This window comes from Acinonyx jubatus, chromosome X (assembly GCF_027475565.1).
Source record: "Acinonyx jubatus isolate Ajub_Pintada_27869175 chromosome X, VMU_Ajub_asm_v1.0, whole genome shotgun sequence".
Taxonomy (NCBI): domain Eukaryota; kingdom Metazoa; phylum Chordata; class Mammalia; order Carnivora; family Felidae; genus Acinonyx; species Acinonyx jubatus.
Genome location: NC_069389.1, coordinates 28,147,402 through 28,171,196, shown reverse-complemented (window position 1 = coordinate 28,171,196; position 23,795 = coordinate 28,147,402). Strand labels below are relative to the sequence as shown.

The window sequence follows — 23,795 nt, the reverse complement described above, 5'->3', positions numbered from 1 at the left end:
ACCTTATTATATATTTCGGTTTTATTCTTAAACACTTTTTAGGAATATCTCCATTGAGCTAATTCAAATATCCCCATTTGTATACATTTTCACTTTGTTTTAGTTCGTGGTTTTGTATTCCTTTTTGGAAAATTGTGTGGCAGTAAAGTACTAAATAAAAACAGAGAATTTAGTATCCCTTGTGAAATACAGCCATTTTTAGTACATATTCTTTGCTCTGAAACATAAATGATTTATAACCAAGACAGTTCATATCTGAATCAAGTGTGCATGATGAATACAGCACCATCTACATGTGTTAATTGAAACAACTTGGAAGTAATTTTTAAAACTGCTGAAAATTTTCCTTGCCTAATGTCCAATTTTTTTTTTTTTCTGGACACCTAACCTTTTGCCTTCCCAGTGGGATTGTTGCTTTTAAAATTTTCGTTAGTTCCTAAACTGTATTCTAGTGTGTTTTTCTGTACATTTGCTTGAAGTGACTGTATATTTGAGGGAAAGCGAGAGTAGGTTTTCTGATGAGTTACAGTGGTAATATTATTGCTGGATGAAGCAGCTTTTAACATCGAGAATGACCATAAAATGGTAGTATATTTAATAGAAATAACTTTCTCTGTGTTATAGCAATATATTGTAATAGTTTTCTGTATGTGAACTTACCTCCTTCCTACAGACAATTACTAAGTAACTAGTATATTTCACAGATAAAAATCTTTGATGTGCCTGGGTGGCTCAGTCAGTTAAGCGTCCAACTTCGGCTCAGGCCATGATCTCACGGCATGTGAGTTCGAGCCCCACCCTCTGTCTGTGCTGACAGTGTGGAGCCTGCTTGGGATTCTCTCTCTCTTCCTCTATCTCTCTGCCCCACCTCCCCTCTCAAAAAAATAATTAAAATCTTTAAAAAAAATGTTCAGTGGACTTCAATACACATAAATGTATACATACATACATACATTCTTACATACATACATACATACCTTAAATAGAAATGCAACATGCCCTTTGGAAAAAAAAATCCATCAAAACTCACCTGTGTAGCTCTCAAGGAGCTATTACCATCTTCTCATCAGTTAACTAGGAAAACTAATGACTCTACCGTCTTTTACCTAAATGTTCTAAGTCTAATATAATACTTTTTAAAATCCTGTACAAATGCAAGGACCATATAGCGAGCAGTATAGTGAATCTATTTGATCACTTTTTTCAAAATTGTGTTAAAATTTTTGATAATTATAAAGCATGGTGCATTGTTAAAATATTTTTCATTGAAGGCTAATGGTTATATCCTTTCCCTTATTCTTTTTTTGTTAAGAGCTCATTTCAGGAAAATAAAGATAGTGATAGCAATCATTTTTAGGTCTTAATATGGACGATTTCCCATGCATGAGCATGTTTTGATTTTTCTTTTTTTCTTTCAAGTTTTTATTTAAATTCCAGATAATATACATTGTAATAGTAGTTTCAGGTACAGAGTTAAGTGATTCAGTACTTAAATACAGCACCCAGTGTGCATTACAGTAACATATTTACCCAAAGGATATAAAAATACTAATTTGAAGGGGTACATGCACCCTCCTGTTTATGGCAGCATTACCAACAGTAGGCAAATAATGGAAAGAGCCCAAGTGTCCATCAACTGATGAGTGGATAAAGAAGATGTGATGTGTACACACACACACACACACACACACACACACACACACACACAATGGAATGTTACTCAGCCATAAAAAAGAATGAAATCTTGTTTTGGCTTTTCTTGTTTAATGAATACACACTGTAAGTAAGGTCTTACCAATTTCCTTTTATAGGTAAGGAAATTGAGATTCAGAAAATTGAGTAATTTGCATAATATCACTATTAAGTGATAAAGCTAGGATTTGATCCCAGATAGGCTTTATATCCAAGTTCATAGGACCATAAGCTTCCCGAGGGCAGAGACCATGACTTTTGTTCCTGGTATTTAAGTATCTACCATATCCAAATAAAACCTCTTACTACCAGATTTCATGGATATTTTGAATTCCTTTTGTATTTTTTAAAGAAAACACATTTTGGAATTTTACAGCAAATGTAAGCAGTTTCTTTAGCTAAAATAAAAATCAGGAGCAGTATTTAGTATAAATATATCATGGGAAAAAATAAGCAGCTAAAATGTATGGGGTTTTTGGAGACACAAGCAAAAATGTATATTTTTTTGCCTTACACTTGTTGACTTCAACATTTCTATCTAACTGACCCCAGAGACTTGTAATAACTTAGGTATTTCAGATGGAAAAAGCTTTGGGTTACCTGAAAGAGGATGGCTGAAAATAAGTTGTATTCATTTCGAGGTGCTTGGTCCATCCCTTCAGAAATACCCAAAGAGAGCTTCATCTTGGCCCATTGGAATCCATGCCAGGATGCAGCATACTCTAGGATACATGTTGATGATGTCACACTGTCACTGTCCTTGGTCACAGCCTGGAGGTTTTCTTCATAGTCTTGAATATAGTTTGAAAGCCTTAGTGTTTTGTTCACTGTTTTATGTGATGTCCTGAAACTGTGCTTCATGATTATCTATTCCTCCTTTGTGATTCACTTCACAATGGAAACCCTCTTATTCCACACAGGACAGTAATAGTTTGGTATGTTAGTAAATGACACCATATGTCAAGGATCTAAGTGTGATGGCAATTCGATGTAGTAGAGTAAGGGAGTTGAGGTGTTCCAGGACCTGAAACACAGTGTGAAATGAAGAGTCACGATGGATTGCATTGGGTAGCTGCAGTCTGAGCAAGACTTGAGGCCAGCTGGGTGTCTGTAGGGGAATTGTTCCAGGTAGAATGAACAACTAGAAAAAAGGCTCTAAGATGTGTTTTTTGTGTTCAAGCAATAGCAATGAGGAATGTGGATTTTACAACCGGACAGTAGTAGTAAACCATGAAGTTGAGGGGCTTAGCGTATAGATTAGAGACATGTACACTTTGGTTCCTGTGCACTGGAGAAAGAACATGGAGGCATTTGCAAAACAATCTGAAAGGAGATTCCTTGAGTAGTTTTATAATATCCCCCATAGGAAGGCCTTTTTTTAGCTTCAGCTCCTTTTACTAATTTTGTCCCACAAATTTAATTGAGTTTTATAGAAAGAACACATGGCTTTATTTTATACTCATATTTCATCTAATTATGTAGTATATATGTCATTAAATAAATAAGAATGGAAACAATCACAGAGGACTCTTAGTAAGCCATATGTTCTGGTTATCTTTTGCTATATAACAAATTAGTTCAAACTTTGTAGCTTAAAACAGCAGTCACTATTTGTATCTCGTGTTTTTGCGAGTCATAAATTTGGGCATGGGTCAGCAGGGTGATCTTTCTACTTCATGTGGTATCAACTGTGATTATGCAATGGTAGCCAACTGTCAAGTGGCTGGCCAGGAGAATTCAAAGCAGCTCCACTCACATGTCTGGTGCTTCAGTGGGGATGACTGGAAGACTTGGCTCAACACTACTGACCTAGTGCCTACATATGGCCTTCCCAGCCTGGTGGACTTAGGATAGTTGAACTTCTCACATGGCAGTTGAGGGTCCAAGAATAAATGATGCAGAAGGGAGGAAGTGTAAGTTTCCAGTCTCTTAAGGCCTGGACCCGGGAAGCAACAGAGAATTTCTTCTACCATATTCTCTTAGTCAAAGCAGTCATGGAGCCAGGCCATATTAAAGAAGGGAAACAAAGGCTTTACCTCTTCACTAGGAGGGGCATCACAAATGTTTGCAGCTATCTTCAGTCCATGACTGAATCATACAGTTCAGGGCACCTGGGTGGCTCAGACGGTTAAGCATCGGACTTTGGCTCAAGTCATGATCTGACGGCTCTTGAGTTTCAGCCCCACGTCGGGCTCTGTGCTGACAGCTCAGAGTCTAGAGCCTCCTTCAAATTCTGTCTCCGTTTCTCTCTGTCTCTCACCTGCTTGTGCTCGTGCATGCTCTCTCTCTCTTTCTCAAAAATGAATAAATATGGAAAAAAATTAAAGCATACATTTCAACTTAAAAGTGTAGCTTTCTAATTAAGATCTTTCAGCAGGCCATCTTGGTACATCAGGAATGTAACAGGGAAATGGAAAGTTTTGGTGTATCCAAAAATTCAGGTAAATGGAGGCCTATTAAGACAGAAGCTGGTAAGGGGTACATGCACCCCTATGTTTATAGCAGCATTATTTACAATTGCCATGATATGGAAGCAGCCCAAATGTCCCTCAGTTGAATGGATAAAGAAGAATGGTGTATTATTTAGCTATGAAAAAAGAATGAAATCTTGTCTTTTGCTATGACATGGATGGACCTAAAAGGATTATGCTAAGTGAAACAAGTCAGTCAGAAAAAGACAAATACAATATGATTTCACTCTTAGGTGGAATTTAAGAAATAAGACAAAGAGAAAAAATGAGAGAGAGAGAGAGAGAGAGAGAGAAATCAAGAAGCAGATTCTTAAGTACAGAGAACAAACTGATAGTTACCAGAGGGAAGGTGGTGGGGGGGGGTGTGGTGAGGATGGGTGAAATAAGTGATGGGGATTACGGAGTGCCCTTGTTGTGATGAGCACAAGGTAGTATAAGGATGTGTTGAATCAGCATATTGTACACCTGAAACTAATATTACACTATGTGTTATCTAAGTAGAATTAAAATAAAAAATTAAAAAGATGCTAGTATAATTGCATTCATTGTTTTTATTTCACATTAACCTCATTTGAAATTATCACTCATGTCTACCCAGATATTTAAAATCATAAAGGTGTACTGTATTATTTAGGAGTCAATGTCCATGTTAGTGTAGTGTAGTTATAAACATTTTAGTCTCTAGGAATCATATTCTTTTTGTCTGTTCTCTTTTAAACAGAATCGATCAGTTTTTAAATTTAAATTTACTGTACTTTAAGGTTTTATTTATTTATTTATTTTTTGTACTTTAAGGTTTTAAATACTTACCTGAAAAGAACACTTTCCAGATTGGGAGGGTTGTGTAGATTTTACACTGCAATAAATCATTGTGAAAAATATGGGCAGATGTTCGAGATTCTCTTCCTACTTGAACCCTAAGAAATATTAACCATCTTCTCACAGGATTTTTAGCACATCTGCTCCTTTTCAAGCTATGGTATGGAGGTGTGCAAGACTGAATCGATTGTCTCTTAGAGTTTACTTTGTGTCTTTAAAACTTTGTTTTTCAGTAAAGGCAATTGCTCCTTGAGTAATACTGGTTGTTCCACACCCACTAATTATCATACAGCCATTTAAACTTGAAATAGTAATCAAACCAATGAAAGCCCAAGATTAGCTGCCTTCCTTCTTCATTTCTAGTGGAGTGACTCATCTGAATATCTATAAAGGATTTTGTGGTGCATTCCCCAGCAGATGCAGTGAAACAAATGCAGTACACGCTTTTAACATACAGCTTTGAATGTTAGGTTGAATTTTAAGTTGGACATATTTTAACTTCTACAATTTAATTATGGGAGTTAAATGATCTTAGGGGATCATTCCAGTTATGAATGGACTGTGAGGGTTTGGGTTTGATTACACAAAGAAAAATCTATTTTAAACGGTAACATTTATATTTTTTGCCCATCAGAAATTACTGGTTGATGCTTCTATTAAAATTATTAAGAGCTAAGTCTATAATGATACTTGGGGCAAATTCTCATTTAAGGAATGGCATACTGCATGACAGGTTGTGAGGTGTTAAGAGATAATTGCATGCCTAGAAGGTGTGGTGAATCATATGAGCAAAGGCCAAGAACATCCAGAGACCAAAATTCACAGTCATTTCAAATATTACTCCCTGGTGTGCATTATTCTACTTAAAATTTGCATACTTGTTATAAATACAAAGACCAAAAATTTTTTAAAAAGATGGTTAAATGAGTACTTTCATAATTTTTAGAAATGTATTTAAACATTTACCAACCCAGTGCAATTTATTCAATTCATAATTACAAATAGGGGAATATGCCATATACTATTCTGGACCTTCCTTTTGAAATAATCTTGAGTCCCAGAAGACTTAAATGCATGCTGTGAATCAAAGAAATATAAGGTATCAAATAACAAAGTGTTTACTTAGATGCATTTTGATACTCCTATATATTTAATTTTTAATTAGAATTTCTTTATTAGAGTCAAAAAGCAAGTCCTCAATTTTCCTTGTTTTGATAGAAGACCTCAGTGTTTTATCATTGATAGCCAGGGAAATTATGGATAAGAGAAAGGAGACAGACAAAATGAACATTTTACGGTTTATTAATTTGTGTTCAATAAAATAATATGTGCCTTGCTGTCCCTTATATTCCTTACTCATGTAAAGGTAGAACTATTTCTGCTTGTGGAATTAATGTTAATTTTCTATGCCCAAATACCATTAGTAAAGGCTGCAGTGAGCATCTGACTCCACTACTAAAAACAGTAACAGCTAACAAGAGCAAGAGAGACACAGCGACAAAAGTAACTTACCATTCAAATTATACCTATGATCAGGACCTACGTTTAAATCCTGATGCCTACATTTTTAACTTTGTGGTCCTGGCAGTTCTTAAACTCATTTGCCTTAGTTTTTCCACCAGCATCTGTAGATGGATATTAATGGTAATTAACCTCTACATTTATTACAAGGATCACATGAACTAATGCATGAAAAGTGCTTTGTAAATAAACAACCCAATTTAAAAATGGGCCAAAGACCTTAACAGACACCCGCCAAAGAGGATCCACAGATGACAAATACACATATGTCATCAGGGAAACAAAAATTTTAAAAAATGAGATCCCACTACACACCTTTTAGAATGGCCAAAATCTAAAACACTGACACCACCAAATGCTGGGGAGGATATGGAACTGCAGGAACTCTGATTCCCTACCGGTGGGAATGTAAAATGGTGCAGCTGCTTGGGAAAACAATTTGGCACTTTTTACCAAACATATTCTTACCGTACAACAGTAGCACTCCTTGGTATTTACCCAAAAGGTTTGAAAATTTATTCCACGCAAAAACCTCAACATGGATGTTTATAGCAGCTTTATTCACAATTGCCAAAACTTACAAGCAACCAACAGGTCCTTCAGTGAGGGAGTGAATGGATAAATAAGCTGTTGAGATAATGGAATATTATTTAGTGCTAAAAAAGAAAACAAAAAAAACAAGCCATGAAACAACATGGAGGAATCTTAAATGCATATTACCAAGTGAAAGAAGCCAATCTGAAAAGACTACATATTATTTGGTTTCAACTATATGACCTTTGGGAAAAGGCAAAGCTCTGCAGAGAGTAAAAAGATCGCAGGTTACCAGGAATTAGGGAGAGGGGGATGAATATGTGGAGCACAGAGGACTTTTAGGACAGCAAAAATACTCTCTATGGTATTATGATGATGGATATATGTCATTATGCATCTATCCAAACCCATAAAATGTACAAGAGCACGAGTGGACGTTAAGATGAACAATGCACATTGGGTGATGATGATGTGTCAGTGTAGGTTTATCACTAGTAACAAATGTACTATTCTAATGGGGGATTTGACCACGGGAGAGGCTATGCATGTGTGGGCTCAGAGGGTATGTGGGAACTCTCTGTACTTCTCATTTTTGCTATGAACTTAAAACTAAAGTGAAAAAGATAAAATTAAGTCCGTTAAAAGGCTTGAAAAGGCTTAAAAAATAAAGTCTCTTAAAATTAAAAAAAATATTTTTGGTAGATACTTGTTTACTTCACCTCTTGTTAAATTATTCTAATCATTTTATCATAAATGAGTGCTAAATGGATTCATTTTTTTAACAGCTAAAGAAAAACAAGTGCTTCGAAAGGCTTCCAACCCTTACATGTTCAATACATATTAGATAATTTTTATTAAAATACAAAATTGAGTGTTAATACTCTCAATTGATGAAGTTTTAATACGCATGAGATTTATATGAAATGCCTAGAATAGGCAAATCAGTACAGGTATAGAATAGGTGAGTAGCTTTCAGGGTCTAGGGAAGCGAAGAATGGAGCAAGACTGGTAATGGGTATGAGGTTTCTTTGTCAAATTGATAAATATGTTTTGCTTTAGTGGTGAGAGTTGCACCACACTGTGAATGTACTAAATGTCACTGACTTGTGCACACTTTAAAAGAATGAATTTTATGGTGTAGTAATCATGCTGTATTGAAAACCTTCTAAAAATTAAATGAGAAGGCTAGAGAGACAAGTAAATTTTGGAATAGTGTTTTTTTAATCGGTTTACACAATACCTGGCATGTTAAGCACACTCTACGTATATAATATACACTATAATATGTATGATAATATGTATTATGTACAATATAATAACATGTCATATATATTTTATATCTCACATATATATAAATTCTCAATGAAGTACGTATTATAAATTAAAAAAAAACCCAGATCTTATAATAAGTGCTTCACTGAAGATAAAACACAGTGGGTGATTGGATGGTTACTCTAGTTTCAGAAGGCTTTGCTGAAAAAAGGCTTTGCTCAGATATATCACCTAAGATATGATTGTCTAGAATGAACCAGTCTTCTCAAGCCTAGGAAAGAGCATTCCAGAAGGACGGAATAACTAGTACAAAGACCCAGAAACATGGCTGCCTTCATGTGTTTAAGGAGGCCACAAAAGAGAGAGAGAGAGAAATGCAGGAGGGCTAGGGCCATAGTTGGCAAGTTAACCTCGAAGGATACTTTGCAGATTTTCTCATATATGAAATGAATAATAGTATGGAGAATTGACGTGAGGTTTAAAAAATCCCGTTAATACTTCTTAGTGTAGTGTCTAATTCATGATAGGAAGTAAATAAATATTACTACTCTATTAGTTTGTCAATAACATATAGACTGGCCCAATCATGAGCAAATTTAAAACAGATTTAAAATGGGGCAGCTGGGTGGCTCAGTCGGTTAGGCATTCGACTTCGGCTCAGGTCACAATCTCTCAGTCTATGAGTTCGAGCCCTGCGTCGGGCTCTGTGCTGACTCTCAGAGCCTGGAGCCTGCTTCAGATTCTGTGTCTCCCTCTCTCTCTGACCCTTCCCCGTTCATGCTCTGTCTCTCTCTGTCTCAAAAAAAAAAAAGAAAAAAAATAAGTAAACATAAAATAAAATGAAATAAAATAAAATAGATTTAGAGCACTTACAGTGGTACCTTGGGCTTCTGGAAAACCCACTCTTTCTTAATCTGTGAGGAAAGAAATGGTGAGTTTTCCACTGGTAACAAAAAAGAATTATGTAATAGAAAACAAACTGCTCATACCTTCATCATTTTTTAAAAAATTCCATGTCATGGGATTTTGGACTTACTCTAGTCTTCATATTAATTGGTTTTGGAGTCAGAATGCATTTTCTTACTTTTTTTTTAAACTGGTATCCTTATTTTATTTATTTATTTATTTTTTTGTATCTTCATTGGTTCTTGTTCTTCACGTTATCGGGAGAAATGTGTATAAAGTTAGGAGGAGTAAAAAGTACGAAAAAGAAACTTTCTCTCAATTGGTTAATTGTCTAAAAGCCTGTATATAGATCATGGATATAGACAAAACGTGACACACTAAGTAATAGGAAAGTATCAAAGACCTTTTCGCTTTTATTAAAACCATCATAAGGACTTTGGCAATAGTTTTCTTGCTAAGGTTATCATCAGCGCTCTTAACAGAAGGCATAAAAGGACTTCTAGGTTTTACACACGGTATCTTAGTATTCTCTAAATATAGGAAAATAACATAATGCTGCAGTCAAAAGAGGAAGCTTAGAATAAGCTTTGGAATAATGTAAATTTAAACTTTCCCTTACTTTCTAGCAGTAGGAACTTAAACTAGTTCATTAAACTTTCTAGGATTCAATTTCCTTACACATAAAATTGTCATACTAATAATTACTTCATAAGATGCTGTAAGAAAAGTACTGAGTACAGTTTCTGTGATAGGCAGTATTGGTAATAATATAATCATCACCATCACTACCTTTCCCTTTATAAAATTCTAATGATGACAGAAAGATAGTTTTAATTTAAAAATCAAGCTGATATTGTGTTCTTGTTAAAATATATAAAAGTATAAAGAAAAAATATCTCTCTACTAAAATAGTAAAAAAAAAATTAAAAAATTTGGTTTTGTAAACCTGACCTTGATAATTATCATGATAATAAAAATAATCACTATTATGTTACTTGTTTTGTGATTAACTTCTATTTATATGCTTTCCCTCTATTGATATTTTAAAATATTTCATAGCTGAATCACTTGGAAAAGAGTTTCATTTCATATTATGTTTTCAGTATTATATTGAGCATTTGACTCCAATTTCTCTACAAAAGTTGGGGCCCCCAATCTTTCCTTTCAACAATATTTGTGAGTTGACAAACATCAAGGGTTATGCCGTAGCATGCACAAGAGATGTGGAAAGATACTGTTTAAATTAGTACCATAAATTTTCCTTTTATGTTTGCCAACCTCATATTTATTGAAATGCACTAAATTGCCTCAGACATCTCAGGATACAGCTTTCAATTTGTAATAATCTTTGTGGTTAACTTAATTCCATTAAACTTATCTTTGAAAGGTGGCAAATTAAGCAATCCAGAGTGCAGTTACATTTCTTTGGGAGATGCTGTGAACTATGTAGATGATTGATGTGTGGTGGGGCGAGAGGAGTATTCAAGAAGTAGTTATGTAATTAAAAAAAACAACAACTTGTGTATGGTCTCTTTCACACCAAAGCTCTCTGCTGTGCTACATGACTTTGGATGATGTCGCACTGCTTGAATCACTGCAGTCCTGACCATCTGGGGTGAAAAATGATGAGTTAGCATTTTCACCGATGTAAAGGCCTACATTTTTATTTTCTGACCAGATTTCACCTTAGCAAAAGTAATCTCTAAAAAGAGTTTAGGCATTTCACTTTTGGCAAATTTCTCTTCTTGGGGTGAAATGTGTGTGTGCAGATTTGGATGTGCAACATGAGATTGTAGGTACTTAGTTACTGTTAGGTAATTAAATGCTGTGTTGTCATGGCAGTAGATTTCCTGTGTTGTGCATCACTTTTGGGGGGATGTGTGCTGTTTCAGTGACACTCGCTGAATTGATTTAGTGGATTTCCTGCTTGCTTGTTTTAGTACCCTAGGGACCAGCTAGTTCTTTGTGGAGCTTGTGAGCCTTTCGGATTTTACCTGGGTGTGTGATAAGACATGAATACAGTGTCCCCCAACTTAGGAGATCTGACTAGTGGGTTTCTCTTGCTTCTCCTTTGTGCAGTACCACCTCTCCAATCAGACTGAATGTCATCAAGACTCTTAAACTTGTTTGAAGTTCTTCCTATCATCTGAAAACCAGATATTAAAAATTTTTAAACTGTCATACTACACGGCCAATCCCCAATTGTGCTCTTTATCTGTGGTAGCAGTTTGGCGTTCTCGGTGCACAAGCCAGCCCCATTTGGTTCAGACATATAGCAAGGTATATATTTGGAGAGAATATTAGGAAATAGGTAAACATTCATTTAAAATGTTTGACCAAGGGCGCCTGGGTGGCTTAGTAGGTTAAGCGTTCAACTTGGGCTCAGGTCATGATCTCATGGTTCATGGGTTTGAGCCACACATCGGGCTCTGTGCTGATAGCGTGGAGCCTGGAGCCTGCTTCAGCTTCAGTCTCTCCCCCCGCCCGCCCCTCCTCCACTCACACTCTGTCTCTTTCCCTCTCTCAAAAATAAATAAACATAAAACAAAATGTTAAATGTTTGACCAGTTGTGACGTTACACTGACAGGTTGCCCTCCCCTGTAACCTGGGGCTGTATTCCTGACTCCAACGGGTCTTCTGCTGAATCATGCTGTTAATCTCATAGTAGATAAGCAAAGAAGCAAATAGATGAACACAACCATGTTAGAAAAGGGAGTTTTTGGATGCATAGATTCTGGAGATAGTGCTGAGTTCAAATCTCAACACTGCTATTTAATAACTGTAGCCTTGGACAAGTTACTTAGATTCTTTCTGCCCCTCTTTATTTTTAAAGTGAGTAATGATATGCTTACTTTGTAGGTTTGTTGGAAAGATTTATATCTCTTAAAAGGTGTACAGGACATAGAGAGCATCACATGATACTTTACATTTACTATTACCGCTTCCTTGGGGGAAAGAGATCAGTGTCTAGAGATAAAGCTGTATCTCCAGTTACTGATATAAATAATTTGAGATGAGGGAACCGCTAGCAAATCAGAACTTGGTGTAGATATATTCTGTGTGTATGCCACAGCTAGTTTTTGTTTGATTTTTATTGTTGTTTTTTTATTTGTCAAGTTTCCTGAATTCCTATTGGAAAACCTTTTGGGGTCATTTCCATTAGTGTTTGTAGGATAGCTTACTTCTTTCAGGGGAAAGTACCCATTAGCGGTACAGTACAACCATTGTGTCAGGGAAATCTACTAAATGGAGTCATGAGTGTTCATCTTTGTAATTATATAAGTGTGCGTTTCACAGGGCCAGTGTTGTAGCAGTAAATGGTTATAAATCATAGAGTGCTAAATGTAGATGGGACCTTAAAAGCTGTGGAGTCCAAACCCTTATTTTATAGATCAGAAAACTGAGGCTCACAAGATAGTAGAGTGATTTGTCTAAAGTCATAGTAGCTACTGTCTGAAATGAGGAAAATATCCAAATGTCTGAATAAATCCTACCTTCTTTCTGCTAAAATTTTATGTCCAAATTAGTGTCTGAAAGATACCTTGGAAAATAGCAACATTTTCTTTGTCCTGAACATCTCTGCAGTGTTCAGAAGAACCTAGAAAGCCCACTTGAAAAGCTATCCCTTTTTTCTCTTTTCAACCTCTGATTAAGACAGAAGCTCAAACTCTGCACTCTCCCTTACAAAAACAATCTAACATATTGAGACTAACACTAATAATATTAGAGGCAAATTACTACTTCCCATATATATTGGCAATATATTTGTGGAAAAACCCACTTAGAATTCACAGACACTGCATACCATTTCAGGACACCATCCCAAAACCTGATTAATGAAATGAGTGACCTCTGACTCAAGAATGGATCCACGACGCTTGAAATACCGAGCAGTAGCTCTTAACTACTGATAGCAGAAATGTGGTACATAAGGCTCTTGTTTGACCCTTTCAAAAGTTGAACTGAACCACTATCTGTAAAAAGCTGAAAGGCACAGGCAGAAGCTGGGATCCCAAAGATTCCCGTTCATACAAAGTATGTGCTTCCCTAATGGCTATTTATCTTCCAACTCAGACTAGGAATTGTATGTGGGAAGGAGGTTGCTTGTGATTTCACAAGCAAGCCAGAGAAGCACAATGAGGGATGATACTGTCCCTTTAGTTGTCAGCCTTCCAAATGTGAAACAAATAATAGCAGAGGGATAAATGTGACAGAAAGCAGAGGAGAGAATCAGAACAGTTAGATATGGGAAACATCAAAGAACAAGAAATAGCAACAAAGCGATGCCAGAAGCCAGCAAGAAAGGGGAGGGGGCGGGATATGTTATGAGTACCAGTAAAATTGGTGAAGAGTGGCTATAAGAAGGGGTGGAGAATGCTCACAAAGGAGGCCTTAAGAGGCCAGTGATCTGTTACAGGGTGAAAAGAAAAGGAAGCTGATGACTTTTCTCTGAGGCAGAGAATACATACTTTTCTCCTAAAAAAAAATAAGTGGAATTAGAATGCATTAAGGAATGGAAAAAAAATTAAAAGAGATGAATTCAGAAAGAAGTAGCAACATCATTGAGCATTGCGCCTGTGATTGAAACTGCTGGGTTGTTTATGTCTCCTTCCAGCTATAAAGCTTGTTCCTGGGAAATCACCCACGAGCCTGGAAATTAGGAACAGGACAATGAGAGTGCCATCAGAACATCAATTAATCCCAAAAGAAGGTTTGCTGCCAATAAATTGCTGAGTGTGCAGGCCATGTCACCTCTGTCTGATGTTTCTCCCTTTCAAATAGGTAACAGTAACAGTTATTTTATCTAGCTCAGGGGACTTTAGTAAAGAGATAGGGGGTTAATGCATATATAAATGGAGGGAATGTAGAATAAGCGTTCCAGAATATAGTGGTTAAAAGGACAGACTCAAAGCCGAACCTTCTGATTTTGAAATTCAACTCCTTTTCATCTTATCTCTGTGCTCTAGGGTGGATCACTTAACCTCTTCTCCTTAGTTTCTTCATTTGTAAAACGCAGTTAATAATAGTGCCTACTTCCTAGGGTTGCTGTGAGGAGTGAGAAAAATACATGAAAATCACAATACTACCTGTCACCTATTAAGGACAATCTGAATGATGTTCACGGTGTTGATGCTTTGGAAATCAACTTTTCATATGAGCATAACATAGTGCATTCATTGATGGTACGACATAGGGATTAGAGTTATTGCTGGTGATGAAAAAAAAGTCCTGACATCATTCTGTTCTGTTCATTCACTTTCTCTCCTTCCTCATGTCCACATTTTTTCAGTCCTGTCTCTCTCTTAGTTCACTGCAAAAGAAAATCATTCCTTTTTGCCTGACTTGCTGAATATATATTATTCATCAAGCATTTATCAAACACATACTATATACAGGCATTGCTAGAATTAGGAAGAGGTGGAAGGCACTTTTTTTTTCCCTGAAAGATACTCATCAAAACAAAGTAGCTCCCAAAAAATAATAAATAAGAAATGTTCTGATAGATATATGAAGAAACTAATTTCACCTGGGCATACTTGGATGCTAAGAACAGACTTGCCACAAATGTTGAAATAATAATTGTTTTTTTAATCATTGAGTTTTAATGGTACAATATTACATCAAGCTTTCTTATATCTCACATTTCACCTTTTCATCTGTCTTCTAGTAAAATGTAGGGCTGGAATCTCAAGTGTCCTCACTCTTCCTGTCATCCTCCCCTATCACTAAAAAAAACCCTATTTTATGCTTAAGTATTTCTGATGATGTTTTTCAGTATCTCATTCTATTAGGCTAACAGTTCTCATGCTCATTTAAAGCAATACTCATGACAGCGAACTGAAAAATAGCACAAACCCTACTTCTTATGAACCTTAAGGAAGGAGGCAGCAATCTCTCTCAAAGTCCTTTCGTGTAATTTATGAGGTTAAGAATTATAGTAAAGAGGGCACGTGGGTGGCTCAGTCAGTTCAACGTCTGACTCTTGATTTCAGCTTAGGTCATGATCCCAGGGTAATGGGATTGAACCCCCATGCTGGGCTCCGTGCTGGGCATGAAGCCTGCTTGAGATTCGCTCTTTCTCTCTGTCTTCTCTCTCCTCTCTCCTCTCTCTTCTCTCCTCTCTTCTCTCTTCTCTCTTCTCTCTCCCCTCTCCGCCTGTCTTCCCCCACTCCACTCTCTCACTCTCTAAAATTAAAAAAATAATAATAATAGATTTTTACAGGTTTTTTTTCTTTAGTGGTGCAAGTTTACATGAAAGAACTTGGAAATTCTTATTCTTAGTGCAATAGAACATAGTTGAACTACCTGTACTATTTGACAGGCAACAAGATGCTTCTCATGCCAATAGTTGTTGTTTTCAGCACCCCCAGTATGCTTCCCTGTGTATGCATTTTACCTATGTTATCTTCAGCAAGCATTTTATATATTTTAAAAGGAACCAGAAATAACTTTCTTTTTTACCATATGAAGTAATGTATGCTCGCTGTCCAAAGTAGACTGCAGAAGAAGACAGTGAAAATAAGAGTTGTCTGAAAGTTTACGATTCAGGAATAACCAGTGTTAACTGTTTGCTTTATACAGTTCTGTTGACAACTGTATAATGATAACGAATGTTTATTGAACATTTTATATGCACCAAGCAATTTGAATGACTTTCTATGTTAAATATTACCAGTTATGGCTCACAACAATCTTAGGATCTAAGTACTGTGATTATATCATATTTTAAATGAGGAAATGGGTGCAATAACAAAGTGCAGTACCTCGTTCACGATCACTGTTATAGTAAGGAATGGACCCAGGATTCTAACCAGGCAGTCAGGCTCAGAGCCCAGGTTTTTAACCACTAAGAAGTAATGCCTTTTTAGTATTATCACATGCACACAATTTTGTTAAGCTGCGTTAACTCACTTAATATAGCACATGTTTCTTCCCATGTTTTTTTTTAATGTTTATTTTTTGAGAAAGACAGAGACAGAGCATGAATGGGGGAGGGTCAGAGAGAGAGGGAGACACAGAATCTGAAACAGGCTCCAGGCTCTGAGCTGTCAGCACAGAGCCCGACGCGGGACTTGAAGTCACGGTCCCCGAGATCATGACCTGAGCCGAAGTCGGATGCTCAACTGACTGAGCCACCCAGGCGCCCCTCCAATGCTTTTAATACTCTATAAGAGTATGATTTTTGTTGGCTGACTATAAATCTATCCATTCCATGTACTAGAATTGTTTTAAGTCCTATTTGATGGAGATTTAGTTTGCTTCCTGTCTTTCACTATGGAAATAATCTAGCATATTTTGCAAAAATTCTGATCAGGTGTACCACTTTTTGGTGACTTGAATATTTATTTAAATAAGCAGGTCTTGGACCCCAGCGGTGTACATAGCAGTATGAAACATACAATAAGTATTTTCTGTGCAACAACTTGTCCCATGAACGATGCTAGGAGGCAAAAGGGAATAGAAAATTATAATGCCAGTCTTTCTGTTCCTAAATATGTTATAATCTAATGGAAGGAGATCCCTGGAAAGCAGTGTGTTTAAAATAATTTTTTAGTGTTTATTTATTATTGAGAGAGTGAGAGAGAATGTGAGTGGGGGAGAGGCAGAGAGAATGGGAGACACAGAATCCAAAGCAGGCTCCAGGCTGTGAGCTGTCAGCACAGAGCTCGACAAGGGGCTCAAACTCATGGACCATGATATCATGGGGCTCAAAGTCATGGACCATGAGATCATGACCTGAGCCGAAGTTATACGCTTAACCGACTGAGCCACCCAGGTGCCCCTAAAGCAGTGTCTTTAAGCCAAATCCAGATAGGTGTACTGAGGAATGAATGGCAGGTAATAAAATTCTGGCAATGGATGAAAAAGTCCTATCAAGGGTTATGGTTATAATAACAAGTGTAGGTGGTAAGAGGAAATGAGTGTTTTAAGAAGATAAATATGATAGCATTATAGACATGGGAGTATTTGCGAAGACTGGGGCTGTACCTACTTAACTGGGTTGATTTGATCATTTCTGAGGATCTCTTGATGTTAAATAGCATGTCTTACACTGTCCTTATATCGGTAGTGTAATACATGGGCATGCCATTAACCAATGGTGATTATAAGTAGAAGAAGCAGTTCTGTTGGCTAACAGCACTGGTTATAAATTAATGGGTTTGCTAAATAGTTTTTCCCAGGCCATAGAAGTATTGGGGTTTTGAATGTAGTAAGAAATTTCCACCTGCTCTTAGGGCCAAGTGGTAAGCAGACCATTCTTTAAGACTGGATCTTCTGCAGTATTTCTGTAGTCTTTTTATTTTACTCTAAGCCCTTGGTGTTGCCTTCAGGGGTTACTGACTAGCATTTAATTGAAGGCCGGCTGAGTTAGATATATACCTCCTATAGTTGATGGGTTTTGTTGCCAGAAATATCCTTTTGCTTATCAGTGGGGAAGGTTTTTGCTTCTACTGCTGGATTTAAAGGTGTCCCTCAAGATTCCATTACTCAGTTCATTGAGAAAAGCTTAAAGCTAAGGGAAGGTCGATTGGAGCTCCGTTTGATGAAGGAGGCTGAGTGAAATAACAGCTCCCAAGTTGGCTCAAGTTCTTCCAGATGTTCACGTTTATATGAAAACTTAATACTTGGAAAGATTCCATGTGGTGAGACTTCTGTGCAAAATTTCCTTATACACAATTCCAACCCTAAAATGATTGTTTTTGGTCATTAGATGTGAAAGCTATCACTGATCATCCACAATAAACAACCAGAATGATTTTTTATCCTCCTTGACTTCTAAAGGCGAATACTCCTGTGATAGTCAGTGTATTGTTACCTGATTTTTTCTTTAAACTTGCTGTAGGTCCATGGGAAAGACATGGAGTCAAAGGAAACAAACAATATTAAGAAATAAATTGGCCCTGAAGAATTGTGCTTAAAATCTTAACGTAAACATAGATGCATACACTCTCCACTGCATTGTGATTACCGGGACTATAAAGAAGCTGGCTGAAGTGGTGGGGAAGGACTTGACTTTCCATGAAGTGAACAACTAAAACTAAACTTCTTCCCTGGGAGATAAGCTGAAATCATAGCACAGTTTGCATAAAAGTATACCTTTCCAAGGTTACTGCAGAACAATTAGGGCTGGGATCCTGGCAGAGAAAGCTCTGTAACCTCTTATTTGAAAGTGACTTCCTTGAGCTATAATGCCTCCCGGCCTGCACTTTCAGGCACTGTGTTGGGTAATGTGTTTACATGCTGGTCTCATTTTTCTTTGTGTAATAGGAGATGGGAGTAGCTTACTGCTACTTGGAGGTGACTTCAGGAAACAAGATTTTCAGGATGGTAGTTTTAAAAATGTGATTAGTGGGAATAATAACTCCAGAGACAAAGATTTAATGGGATTACTCCCGATTTATTCAGCACATGACCAGGTTATTGAAGTTCTAGTTTTAGACCCGTGCATTCAGAGTCCCCACTGTTCCCTGATGTATTGGACGTTTAGGTTCTTACTACCATATATAGGCATTAAGGTTGCCTCTAACTCTCAACAGCCATCTTGCCTCTCAGAACACTTATTGCAGCCAGATCTTTGACAGCTGTATTCCTTGGTTACTTACCACTACTATCTCTTTAAAATTAGGCTATGGAAAAACTACATTATTAAAAGGAAGCAACCCCATCTCCAACGCCATTATGTGTTTTTCAGTTCAGAGTTTTATTTTGTATGCATCATTTGATTTCATTTCCTCCAAAGCCTCGGGAAATGTGAGTTATTACCATCTTATTGTTGTTGATAAACAGCAGATACTATGTGTTTAGCACTAGCTCCACATCAGGGGCTGTGCTAATCACGTTGCCCTTAGTCCAAACAATACCCCTAGGAAGCTGGAATTAATATTATGCCCATTTTACAGATAATAAAATCGTGGCTTAAATGACAGGCCCGGTGTATGCAGTTAGTGCCTAGTAGAATTGGAACTCGAGCACTCCTTGATCTGCTTTGAGTCTCTGTGGGCATGTTGCCGTACTGTTTTTTAGATGGAAGGGCCAGCGATGCTGAAAGTTTAAATAAGTTGCCTTGGGTTATACAGTTAGTTCCTGATGCCTTCCACCTGCAGCCCCGAACATTCTCCATTGTAGCATGCTATCCCCAGAGCTCTAGCTTATGTGGTGCTCTGAAAATGAGACAAAGGAGCACTGCCTCCCAAACCTTAGGGGAACCAGTTTTTTGAGAATGCACAGTATGTCTGATGCCAAGTTCACAAGGATGGGGGAGTGGATTTGATACAGGATACCGTATTCAGCCCCTACTCATCTTTTCTCAAGCACTATTGTGCACGACGCGATACCCAGAGCTGTCACCAATGGCCCTGGCAGGCCTCATTGAAACTAACAGCTTGGCATTCTAAAATAATGGTAAGAGAAATATTGAACAGAATTTTCATATAACTATGTGCTCTTCGAAGCTGTAAGGAAGTAAAATTTGTAGTCCACTAATTACATTTCTAATAATGCTCACATTTTCCCTTCACCGCCAACAAAAATGTTTAACGAGATACAATGTGACAGCACTCGTGCTAAAACTCCCCTGAAGGCAAAAATGTGTCACTAGTCAAAATGACCCTCATCTTCTCTGGCCCTTGAAGAAGAGTTGAGAATCATTTCTGAAGTGGGTTTTAACCACAGGGTGATACATTGTGCGGCTATTATTGAGCTCAGGGACCATTTTTTTGGTGCATTCATTTCAACTTACTACCATATTCTTTTTCAAAATAGATTACTTTTAATTATGTAGCTACCTTGTGCATAAAGCTCACATCCTATAACTTGGATGCATTCCACTAAAGTACTGACAAAGTAATAGATATAAGGTGCACCTGACTATAATAAGAAGAAAAACAACTTAAAAAAAAAAAAGCCTTGAATGTATAACGAGGACACTGATTACCATGAGAGAGAGAAAGAGAGAATGAGTGTGTGAAGTGAGTGTGTGTGTGTGTGTGTGTGTGTGTTTAATATGTCCGTGGATGGGGATGTTGTGGTTTGAGAGGCTCAGGAATTTTTAGCTAGGAACGTGTCTCATCAAAGTTGAAAATGTTCATGGTAGCACACGGCTGGTTGATTTCACAGAGGATGGACTAGAGAGTGGTTCTCAAACTTGGTTAGAGAGCAGAATCACCTGGGGAACTACTTAAGCATGCAGAGGCCCCAGTCTTATCCTTACTTTAAGGAACTTGGGCTTTGTTTTGTATGATCTCTTCGCTTGATTCTGATGCACAACTCTTGTGAGACCAGCCGGTCTGTGGGCAGATCCCCATTCTTGGCTGCATCATAAAATCACTGGAGTCTCACACCAGAGATTCTGAACAAGATGAAGTGCAGCTTGGGCCTTGGGAGGGTGGAAAAGTGCCCAGGTGGTTCTCATATCAGCAAAGTTTTAGAAACACTCTTCTAGGGCCTTGCTACCCAGTGTGTGCATAATTCAACACCCAGCAGCAGGAATACCATCAGGAAGCATGTCGGAAATGCAGAATCTCAAGGCTCACCTAAAATTACTGATTCCATAGCCGCCATTTACCAAGGCGCTCAGGTGAGTGTTGATGCACATTACCTTTTGAGACCTACCAGGCGAGAGAGTCGGGCAGAGCAAAACACTTTCAGTGCTCCCATCCAAGGCATTCCTATTCTTGTATTCGTGAAGGTTCTTTGTAGGGGTGCGTGCAAGGTGATTTTCATTAATTCAAAAGAATAAGTGTTTCCCAGACACAAGTGTTGTCTTCTGGAAAAAAAAAATAAATCACAGGAAAGCGATCCTTAACCACAGTGTCCTTGAAGGTACCTCGGGCACCCTGCATTGTTGTGCATTTTTGACCAAGTTAATCATACAGTGCCACCTATTCATACTGTGTTACCTTTAATTTTCTCTGTTAGATCTTGATCTGCTCTTTCTCTCCTCCTTGACCAAGAGCTAGTTTCTTTAGAGAAACTCCTATACAGGGTTCCTTTGCTTTTCTCTTCAAGCCACTGACTTCCATAATTACTTTTTTTCTTAATTTCTCTAACTTTTGTCCCACAAAATATTTTCTCATTTTTCCTGTTCTCCCTGAACTCAGACATGGAACTGACTTGTTCAGTAAAGTTTCTGTCTGATCGGAAGGGTATTAACGTACTGCCTTTCTAGTATAATCGTTTTCACGTTTAGATAGAAGTTGAAGTGTCTAATGGGGTACTGCCAAAGAAATACCCTCAACTAATCTTTCCAAGCAGGACGACAGTGAGTGATGATTGCAGTGAATTAAGTGAAGCAACCTCCATTTCCATTCACTTAGCACCATTGCTAATTATATACTCATTCTACAAGGTTTCTTTAGTTCTTCTGTAACTTGGATGCAGTATTCTTTTGTAGGCAAGGGGTTACGGTACGATTAATGAGCTTTTCCCCACCAACACCTCATGTTCTCTCCAAGTGAAATTTCCACATCTGGAAATTGAGAGTAGAAAAAGGAACAAGGAAAAAAACAATCACTCACATTTTAACATGTTCCCATCATAGCACGTGGTTGTCATGGCGGAATATTTTATGGTAAAGAAAACAGTAGCATTTAATTTTTTTTGGAAGCCAGGTCAATTTAAAGCCTGGGCTTATTTAAAAATGAAGTACAGGGGCACCTGGGTGGCTCAGTTGGTTGAACGTCTGACTTTGGCTCATGTCATGATCTCGCAGCTCGTGAGTTCGAGCCTTGCGTCGGGCTCTGTGCTGACAGCTCAGAGCCTGGAGCCGGATTTGGATTCTGTGTCTCCTTCTCTCTCTGCCCCTAACCCACTCACATTCTGTCTTCATCTCTCTCGAAAATAAGTAAACATTAAAATTTTTTTTAAATAAAAATGAAGAAGTACAGGGGCGTCTGGGCGACTCAGTCGGTTGAGCGTCCAACATTGGCTCAGGTCATGATCTCCGGCTCATGAGCTTGAGCCCTGCGTCGGGCTCTGTGCTGACAGCTCAGAGCCTGAAGCCTCTTTCGGATTCTGTGTCCCCCTGTCTCTCTGCCCCTCCCCTGCGCTCGCTCTCTCCCTCTCTCTCTCTCTCTCTCAAAAATAAACAAATATAAAAAAATAAAGGAAATACAGAACTTTGCCATTTAAAATATAAATAGCAGTGACGATGACACTTGATGTTATATGCTTTTGTTCACTTTAAATGAACACTTGTCACCTGCCAGGCCTTGAGTCGGGCCCTGAATCTACTACGTGAAATAGAAACAGCCCTATTTTTCCAGGTTTCATTACATGGACCTCAAGCATTTTGACAAGTTACTCTTTAAATTAGAAAACCGAGAGAAACACAGCTTTTCCTGGGGTATATTGTTAATGAAGCACTTGAAAAAATTAGTTTATGTGCTTTGATCAGATGGGGATTGACATACTTAAGAGTTTTATTTTTAATCTGAAAATCCACTTCAGTCTTATGCTCTGGGTAAACAGTCATTACTCAAGGCTGGCACAATTCTGTACTTGCGAGAAGTGGGATTCAAGGTTTCACTTCCAATACAATCTCAAGTAAGTTCCTCATATTATTCCTTTTATTTAAAAACCAGGGTTTACACGCATGGATTTTTGCTTCAATCTTCAGTAATCTCCATTTGCTTTGGGTATTAACTTGTGCACTGTGGCTTGTGTGCAGTGTGAGTCTGTTTCAGATTGTAGAATTGATTTTTAAAAGTAGGTCTGGAAGAAGGTATCTGGATATAAAGTGCTTGTATTTTGATACTTTCAGAGGAAGTTCAAATGCATTTTGAGCACCACTGGACATGATTGGAGTTATTTTCTACCCTCCTAGCAGCATCTCACAGGTGCACAACTTTACCGGTCCAGGCTCTTCTGTGTGCGTCCTGCTTTCTGCTGCTCTTTCATAACATGTTTGCATAAACGAGTGCACTGTCGAGTTCACATGAAGGCTAGACAAAAATACAGGTGTCCTCATAATAATCAGCTCCTTTAATTCTGATCTCTGGTTTCTGCTGCACTCTCCAAGAAAGCCTATATAAAGCAGCCGGCACACTTATTACTACAGAAACTGAGGTTACTGATTAGAAGGGAACGTAATCAGGTAGATTGAGCCTGTGAGGGAAGAAACCATTGCTGTGAGAGGGGAGTGTTTGCAAAACGTTCCCTGTGAATCTGCAAAGATCACCTCACTTTGCATGGCAAGCGGAGTGGAAGAAACAGGTGCAAAAAGATAATGTGTTTGTCTGCTTTGGTGAAGCTGGTCAGAGAATAGGTACCTGCTTTATCTGTGCTGGGCTATGACTCTACCTCCAGGTTTATCAGACCCCATAGAATGTGTAGGAGAAAAGTACCAACAGGGAAATCAGCGAAAAGCTTTCCTATGAAGGTGTAGCAAGCCACCGCAGAATTTGAAATGTCTGAGGTCTCATCTGGTGAGTAAAAGCTGCAGATAAATGCCACAGCCATTCAGAAGAATGATAAATGCCACAAGCATTCGGGAGCAGGCTTCCCCAGAGGTGACTCCTTGGTCAGTTTGCAGCCTCTAGGGTAAATTTGGATCTCTCTCCTTCCATATGGCTTCCTCT

The 23,795-nt window shown here is 37.8% G+C and overlaps 1 protein-coding gene across 16 annotated transcripts in view; it reads left to right on the top strand.

Moving 5' to 3' along the window:
• Positions 1 to 23,795, top strand: part of DMD (dystrophin) — a 2,092,562-nt gene that overhangs the window by 165,949 nt on the left and 1,902,818 nt on the right. Inside the window, exon 1 of one of the 16 annotated variants that reach the window (XM_053201916.1) lies at positions 6,398 to 23,642. The exons of the other annotated variants lie outside the window; for them this stretch is intronic. Coding sequence (XP_053057891.1) covers positions 23,624 to 23,642 — 19 coding nt within the window. The 5' untranslated portion in view covers positions 6,398 to 23,623. Of the gene's footprint in view, positions 1 to 6,397; positions 23,643 to 23,795 lie in introns of those variants that run through there. 16 annotated transcript variants of the gene reach the window in all.